Source organism: Nicrophorus vespilloides, unplaced genomic scaffold, assembly GCF_001412225.1.
Source record: "Nicrophorus vespilloides isolate i.1.1-1 unplaced genomic scaffold, Nicve_v1.0, whole genome shotgun sequence".
Taxonomy (NCBI): Eukaryota; Metazoa; Arthropoda; class Insecta; order Coleoptera; family Silphidae; genus Nicrophorus; species Nicrophorus vespilloides.
This window is the reverse complement of record NW_017095735.1, coordinates 91,692-100,791: the sequence shown is the minus strand read 5'-3', so window position 1 is coordinate 100,791 and position 9,100 is coordinate 91,692. Positions and strand designations below refer to the sequence as shown.

General features: G+C 35.7%; 1 protein-coding gene across 5 annotated transcripts in view; it reads right to left on the bottom strand.

Moving 5' to 3' along the window:
* Window positions 1–3,484: 3,484 nt before the first annotated feature.
* The window catches only part of LOC108561465 (homeobox protein homothorax), a 72,947-nt gene continuing 67,331 nt past the window's right edge, over window positions 3,485–9,100 (bottom strand). For 4 of the 5 annotated variants that reach the window (XM_017919411.1, XM_017919445.1, XM_017919428.1 and 1 more), the window contains 3 exons: window positions 6,845–6,903; window positions 5,332–5,493; window positions 3,485–3,807 (listed from right to left, as the gene is read on the bottom strand). In XM_017919411.1, the coding sequence (XP_017774900.1) occupies window positions 5,333–5,493; window positions 6,845–6,903 (220 nt within the window). In that variant the 3' untranslated portion in view covers window positions 3,485–3,807; window position 5,332. The remainder of the gene's footprint in view (window positions 3,808–5,331; window positions 5,494–6,844; window positions 6,904–9,100) is intronic. The other variant, XM_017919436.1, reaches the window with a different exon arrangement.

Here is a 9,100-nt window from a genome sequence, read left to right as displayed (position 1 = left end):
AGTGGTCCGCGGACCACCACTTTGGCAACCGCTGTTATAGAATATTTAATATTAGATTCAATTATGATATTAAAGCGTATAGAATATTTATTAAAAAAAACAAAGTAATTAAGAAAATTACTTTGAATTTTAGTTTCTTATAACGTTTAATAATGAATTAATTCGAAATTGTAGAATTTCTAAGTATTCAAAATAATTCTAGGAAATTCTTAAAAATAGTCATAGTTAATAATGTTTTCTGCAAAAAAATAGAAGATATGATTCAAAACTTACTGAAATGTAGATGTAGAATCTGAAAAGTTTATTATTATAAGTATTTAATTAAATTTTATTAAAATTAAAACAACTTTACTGCAGTTATCTTAATTTGATAATAAAATGCATCAAATTTAGATATATAATACTCATTATAGTTAATTTAATGGATTAAATAATTACCTTTTAAGTATTCCAATTAGTTGCGACGTCCTTCAAATAAAACGTTTGAAGCCTGGCGTAAACAATCTAAAAAGATTCGACTTAATTGATCACTTAATAATTTGGAATATAATTAAAGTGAATTCGTAAGAAATTTCGAGGATATGTTGAAAAGTATTTGTTTTTGTTTGTTTTGTTTTTGTCAAGTATTTTTTATATTTTCTTTATTTTAATATAATGAAAAAAATAATAGTTACAAATTTAAATAAAATTAATAATTCACATTCATTTTTATTTTTGTAGTTTAATTTAAGGAGGATCAATTAAAATTATCAAACCTATCATTTTTCCTTCCGCTCGACTTTCATCCTTAATTCTCGTATAAATTTGTTTGTTTTTTTTTTTTTTTTGGTGGGATTCAAGGAATTATCTTGGGTTCGGGTTCATATCGTTTGATTGAAACACAGTTTATATAAGTACACAAGATGTAGCATTTAATGCTCACGTTTCAAAAACACTATACAGAGGACACGGCGTTACCAAAGTAGTGTAGAGGTATCTCGTCCCATTATTTTTTTTAATCGTTTATATTTATATTAATATACTTTCATTAAAAAGCAGAACACAATAAAGTCCTCTCATACATAACATAGAGGTACGATATCTCTCTCTCTCTTCTTTCTCTCTGATTCTCTGAATTGATTTAGTCGTATACATTGGATAAGGCGAACAATGATTCATCATGATGGAAATCACTTATAAACGAACAGCCAACATTCTTATTATTGGAGGTATTTGTATGTACAGGAGGCGACCGGAAACGGAGGCGGGCAAAACACACCAAAACAACAGCAACAACAACAACAAAAAAAAACGTACGTAAAAACAAAGGAGAACAAGCCGAAACGCAAAAAGAACCAAGGAGAAAACGTATACGGCGCGAGGGTTGGTACACCTCTTCTCCAAATCTTAAATTATATAACATTTACAATATTTATATATTATATATAAAGAAAAAGGAAGAAATAGTAGTAGTAGTAGTAAATAAAATTGATTGTTTATAATTAATTGCACGATACGGCCCTTTTTGGTGCTTGCGTTCTTGCTTTCAACCATTCCTCGCCTCATATATAAATTTTTTCTTTTCTCTCTCTCTCTGTCTCTCATTTTGTTCGTGCTTCTGCCGCCCCCGGTTCGACTCGCCGCCGGGATCGCTCCGGCCACCACTTAGTTTATAGTATACGCGCTGTATTTATCATTATTACTTAACATTCATTACTTTAAAACATGGTTCAAAAACTAGAATCTTTTAAAATTTAAAATTTGGGGGATCCGCTAAAATTGCCGACTCTCTCATTTTTTTTCATCATCATCTTCGTCTCTTCCGCGCAAATTCCGCCGACGTTGATGATGTTTGGTGGTGGTCGGATCGTCCACAGCCGTTCCGGACGGGGCGCACCGCCGCCCCACCTGCCCCCGGGTAACAAACATATAAACAATGGGAGGCGGTGGTGGCGGCGGGGCGGTGCGGTGCGCGGCGATGGCCCGCTCTGCAGCCCTCGGGCGCTTACTTAATATATATATATATATCCATATATTCATTTATATATATTAATTTTTTTATACTTCGTAATGACTAAATTGTAATATTGAGGATCACCGAAATTCGTATACTTGTTAGGGGGGGGGATTGAGGGCTGCAGTGCTGAAATCGCACTCTACTCTCGAAAACATCGTTTTTGACATATGAAAAGAAACAAAAGAAGAAAAAAAAAATAATAGAAAATAATAATAATAATAATATATTAAACAATTCAACAAAATCAAAAGCCCCGTGGTGTATCATTTCGCTTCACCACACCACACACACACACGCACACATCTTTCAAATTCTCGATCTCCCTTTTAACCTTTGCAGCCCGTAACTGTCGATCATTGGAGCTGTGGATTGGATCTGCGTTGATCTAGTTTCACCAATTTGACATTTCATTTGTTTTCTTTACTCTAGTAATCGCGAAATTTTGCAATCGAAGTTAGGGGCTGCAAACGCGCGGCCTGGCAAGAATACAGCTATGGATTACATTAAATTAAAATTTACAATAATCAATTAATTAATAATATCGTTAATTAGTGTACAATAGTTATAATCTCTATTATTTTGGGTTGGTTCAGCCTGCCTGACCTGAGACTTGCGACATTCTGTATACTTTGTGTATTATTTGATATAATAGCCTAGCGCGTGAGACACTCATCATCTCCTCTCTCTCTCTCTCTAGGTATTTCCTTTCATTTTCGTTCACATTTAAAAACAAAAAAAAAAACATTTGTTTCACTTTTAGTTAATTCTCATTTCTTCAGTAAACTGAAAAATAACCACAACAGAATAGAAAAGAAAATACATGTTACGTATATCATTCTTCAAACGGATGAAAAGGAGTTTCTCTTTCTGCTTTAAATCTGAGATTAAAGGGGTTTCACGTTCATCTTAATCTTTCGAGTTATCTGAGAAATAGCAAAAAAAAAATCACAACAGATATAACAACTATTATTTTACAACAGCACAACCTTTTGAAATATACTTTTTTTTGCACAATTTTTCCGTTTTCCATTTTTTTTTTGTTTTGTTTGCGTAATTATTATCATTTAATTATTTATTTTTCGGCTGGTGTGAGATGGGAGGGGGTGGGGCGACGCGTCCGGCTCTGATTTCGCTCTCGATGGTTGGCTTTTTGGGTTGTTGTCTCTCTTTCGAAATGCTTCCTTCGTCCAGTCGTTCCTGTCTGTGTCAGCGTTCTTCCTCTCGGGGGTTGCAGGGCATTCATTTCTATCCTCTTGTTATTTCTTAAGAAGGGCCAGATGCGGCGCCGGTAACATAGAAGACCTAACTACGAGACCACATCACGTCCATCAGTCGTAAACTTGTATTTTGTTTAAATTTCTTGCAGCGAAAATTAATTAATTAATCAATTAATTAATACGAAGTGTCCACCCGATCATTTTTTACTTTTATTTAATTTTATCCTTTTTTTATATAATCTTATTCACTTTTACACGAAATCGTCTTCTATTTTTTTTTCTTATTTCACTTTACATCCACTCAAGCTCACCGCTTTCTTTCTTTCTCACTCTCTCGCTCTCCCTTAACTCTCGCGTTCTTCTATTTATTATTATTTACTTCTTTTTTTTATTCATTTTTTTTTTATATAATATTTATATTTATATAGTGTTATTATTGTTATGTACAAACTCGCGCACACACGAGTGTCTAATACTTATTTGTACAAGTCCTTCCCGTTACTAAACACTGGGGCACTACATTTACACTTTGTACAATGAATAATCACATTTATGAGTTGCATATTTGAATGTCCGTCGTTGTATGCGTATGACCTGCAAAGAAACAAAAACAAATACTTTAGTACAGTTTATTCTTCACAATTATATGCATAATTCACAGAAAATATTTGGATTTTGGAAAGGAATACAATCTTAAAAAAAATAATAGATAAAACTATAATCGGAATAGAATAATTTATAATCATTGAATACAACTAATATCTCTATAATCTCTATTAGACAGATTTTCTATAAATTAATATTCTTACAACTTATGAAACTTAGTAAATTCAAATTTTTGCAATTATTTTATTTTATCGCACGTAAATGTTAATGCACATGTTAATTTCATGTAATTAAAGGGAAAAAAAGACAATTAAAGTTAGTTCACGTAATAATTACGGCTCCAAATTATTTTTTTCAACGTAATGTTATATAAAAACATAAAACATATATTTAAAAAGAAATTTCTCATCAATTTTAAATATTAATTTGTTGAAATAATCAAATCTATTGAAAAAAAATCATCTTTATATCAATTATTAAAAGTCAATTTATTTATTCTTATTATTTTTTTTAATTAGTTGTGTATTTACGTAATTGTTATATTTTTTTTATTCTAAAATATTTATTTCTATATTTTATAAATTTAATATACTTAAGGTTAAAAATGTATTAAAAACAAACAGATTTTAAGTTACTCAAATTCTAAAGCTGTTAATACAAAATCGTCAAAGTCTGTATTCATGATTAATCTCATTCACTTTCGTATTTATTGCTTAATTAGTTAATAGAGTGTTTACATGATTGCATTAATATTAATCAAGTGGAATGCGTAAAAGATTTTTTTGAAAATAAAAGTAAGTGAATAATTTAAAAGATAATAAAAATATGTCTTCTCTGAAGATTTCTGGAAGTCTATTGTAAAATCAGTTTTGCTTTGTTCGTTACCATCTTAATATTTACTGAAATTGTTTTTGATTAAACTAAATCTTAAAATTTGCTATGAATGTAATATCAATAATCTTGTTTTAATTGGATTCAAATGAAACGCTTATTTCTTGAACTTTCATTATTTAAAAAATTGTTAAGAACATATTTCGTACGAACATTATAATCAATAATTTCAAATACGTATTCACATTTTTTTATATTAATTAATATACGTTAGGCTTGAGACTAAATTTCCGAGTATAATTAGCGTCGCATTAAGTAACAATAACAATTTTTATCCATGTTAATATTGACTCTGTTAATTCCACTTCAATTGCTCCAAGGCGGTACGTTCCAACATTTACGGCTCGACGTGTTCTTATTTTTAATTTAACTTTAATAATTCATAGCGTGATGAAATAGTAATTTTGTAACTGCTGGTTGAATTAAACATAAATAATTTGGGATTTAGGTATAAGTTGGATTGGGATGTATATTATTTTAAATAAAAAAAAAACTAAAAGGAGTTAATAAAAGTATAGTAATAAACAGTATATTTAATGGAACAGAAATGATGGGTTTTACAAATAATATTATATTTTTTTCTTGATACAATGTTTTAATGTCTTGTGGTCGAGTACTCACCTCACAGATGGTGTCCGTAATACTCCGCGGGGTAGTGCGCGTACTGGTTGTGGAAGGCCGGATCGCCGGGCGGTCGATGCATCATCTGCTGGCCGTCCATCATGTAACCCATCGTACCATCAGGACTGTATGCTCCACTGGGACCTGCGTGAGGAGAGAAAACTGCATCAGTGGGATAAAAAGCTGCCCGAAGACCATCACGGCAAGCTACAAAAACTTCTACCCTGCACCGTCTGTCTTTAAATAAGATCCACCATCATCCCTCAAGAAAATTAAGTGGGAAGAAGGAGAAACGAAACAAAAAGAAGCAATGCTCAAATCACCATCATCGACGTCGTTCCTTCTCCTTTTTTTCTCTCGATCTGCCTTCAAAGAGAGAGGCTATGTACTGGTAATAGTAGTAGTAACATCAGCAGCAGAATCAGAAGAAGAATAAGAAGAAGGAAGGGTGTCAGTGATGGATCGGGCGGTGCGTGGGTCATTGGCTTCCGCTATTCCTCTTCGCCTGTCTCCACCAGAGAAAACTCTGGAGGGAATCAATAAAAGAGAGCCATCGCATATCGCGTCGCGTCTCCATGCGTATATGTATGGAAACGCAACCGGACAATGGCTAATGCGCTTACTACATCTGACAGCCGTGATTAATGTGATCTAAAATCCCCCTCGCATACATACACATACACACACACACACTCTTGTTTGTCTCCGAACGAAACCCAAACCCAAAAATTGATATTTATTTATGATGCCCTACACTCCATTATTGCTTCTCGTATACATGCATTAAAGAAAATGGTCTACGACGAAAAAAAAATAATAAAAGGGGAGAAGACCCTAATAATGGATCCAAGCAAAATTATTCGATATGCACTTTACTTTATTTATTTTATAGGTTCAACATTAATTGGGTCGCGTCAATTTCGAAAACAAATTGCATATGTTTTCTTCTTCGCGTATGAAGATAATCAAAAAAAAAAGAAAAGAAAACACGTCTTTGGCGGAACTTTGTTTTGCGTTTAATAAGCAAAAATAAGGCACTTTTAGCTTCAGACTAAAGTTCATTAGAAGTTATCATATATATATATATAAAGTCAACTATTCAGAGTATGTGTGTATGTGTGTGTGGTGATGAACGGAGTCTAAGGTTGGGCCGAGAGAGTTGAGTTTCTGCAGTGTCTGCCTGCCTGTGTGAGTGTGTGATAATGTCGAAACACTTACACGACTTTCCACTTACTACTCATATCGGCCGATACTACCTGGGATCGGCCCCGAAAATAAAAAGGCTAAAATAATAACAAGAAACTCTCTCGCAACGAATGGGGGGAAGATGTAGATGATGTTAAGAAGAAGAAGAGCAGAAGCCTTAATGGAAATTACAATTCATTAAGAGATTATGAAAATATGCGCGCTTTAATTTGTTTATTTTCGGTGCAGAGTAAAAAGTTTCCTTCTTGGCTGTTCTGTTGACTTATGGTGAGTGTGCTCTTAATAGGATGGAATAATTCTGACTCACCTGCTCTGTTCGATTGGTCGATCATTGGTTGAACTATCCTCCGCCGCGCGTTGATAAACCTGCAAAAAAGAAAGGAACATTCCATATAATATTGGTAAATCGAAGAGATGGAAAGGAAGAAAAATGCATGCTGGGATGAGGGTGGTTCAAGGCAAGAGGGGTCTGTCAGCAGAAACGTCACGCAGCGCTAATGCATTCTGACACCGGAAATGATTGGGTTTTCTGGGCGAAACCGATTGCAAGATGTGTAGCAAATCGATGGCTTCTATATATATAATAATAGCGTTCCCTTACATTTCCGGTCCTTTAGGCGCTTTCAAACTAATTTTCGGAATGCCTAAAATTCATCTTAAGCTTTGGCTAGTTGGAACATTTGGCATTGTGTACGCAACGGTCTACTTTTAGTATTTTGCAACGTTCTATCTTTTTGTCAATTTACGTAAGACGGAAATTGAAGATATACGTATGTAATATCAAAATATGCTCGCTCGATTTTATTTATTTTTCTCTAGTTTTTCAGTTTTATTTTGAAGGCGAGAACAATAATATATAGGAGAGTAATAGCAAATTGAATCTGTTTCAGTTGACGGTCGTAAAAATTGAACGTCTGTGTTGGGGGGCGGCGGATGGCAAAGGGTTTTCGGTGCTGCCTAAGCTATAAATTCGGCGTTTAATATCTTTCAACACACATAAATGAGGTGCGGGGGTTCGCAAGCTGACGCTCTGACTGCTGACCCCGTTCGTTTGGGGGTCGAAGGGGCGACATCTGCCGTTAGCAATTACCAGCCGCCTCCCGCTTCCTGGCGGGGGGTTGCTGGTTGCTCTTAGCCGGCTACGATGTGCTGCTGCTGGTGTCGGAATGAACGACCGGGCGAACCTACCCCCCAATCACACTTACATCGGCATCACGTATCCGAACAAATCATCCCCGAGGCAGACTGACCGTGGAGGTTTGGGGGCGGCGGCGAAACGGCACGCATAGAGATTGTCGTCAAGTAGGCTATTTGGGGAAATCAAAGTGTGCGTGTTGTGTGCGAGGGTGAGAGCGTAATTAGCCTCCCTTGATCTGGAACATATTGATTTGCGCGCAGCAAGTGCCAAACATTTCCCCTTTTCCCATTGTTCTCTTTCCGTGCTCTCCGACACACACACACACACAGACAAATACAACGGCCAACTCCTCCGCCGCCGTTTCACCCCTCACCGCCCCCCCGACTCTTGCTTCCATCAACCCCCGCACAACTCTTTAACGCGCGCGGACTACCGCTCTCAGGTTTCATCCATTATATTATATAACCCTAATCCCTAACCTAATGATCCCCCATCCAGCCTCCTCCTACACGCCAAGTCTCTTGCTTCTCTTTCACACGCGCACAAAAACAAACAGTTGTTTCTTCCGATCCCTCCCAGCGGTCGTCATCTCAACCCTTTCTTTCTTGCATTTCCCCCTTTTCTGCCTCGATTACAAATAAACGACTGTTATTTCCATTTCTGTTCACAATTATCGTTTCCGGATTAAGGTTTCTGTTTTTAGGCGGAACTCTCTCGCATCGCCCCTTCGGACCCCTTTCGCTCGCCGCTTCCCCTTTAAAACAAATGATGGATCGAGCGGCCCGCACCAGGGGTGGGTTTTCATTCGAAACAATTTAAGGGGCTTCCATTATATTTCCCTCCACATACAAATGTATGCGCCGCCCCCGCGAATTCCCCCATACTCTCACACAAACAACAAACACATTCACCAAAACAAACAACGTTAACGTTTTAACGCACTTAATTACCGGCAAAATTAACACAAAAGGACTTTACGTTTCTTTTCTACATGGTTTATTCTTTCTTATTTTTTCTTCTTCCTTTACTTTTACTTTTCCTTTTGATTATTATTTGGATCCAACCGTTCTGTTTTGTTCTCTTGGCTGAAATCCCATTTATTTACTTCCCGAAATGGGCACATTAAGGACTTAAGTGTTCCTATAAATTGTTTCGAATTACTTCCGATTCCTGAAGTTTCGCAACCGCCCGCCCACCGACGTCGAAAACCATAAAAGTGAACTTTTGCGAGCAATTTCATAATTTCCATAAACAATTTGCTAACACAGCAGAATCGACACTCATCGATCTGTGTCATTGAGTATTGTCCGTTATTTATCTATCAAAGACGATATTTTAATAAACGGTTCGTTGTTTCTATCGCGATAACTTGTAATTGGATTGAATGGATGTGCATACGAGTGTGTGATAATTCCTGAAAATGTG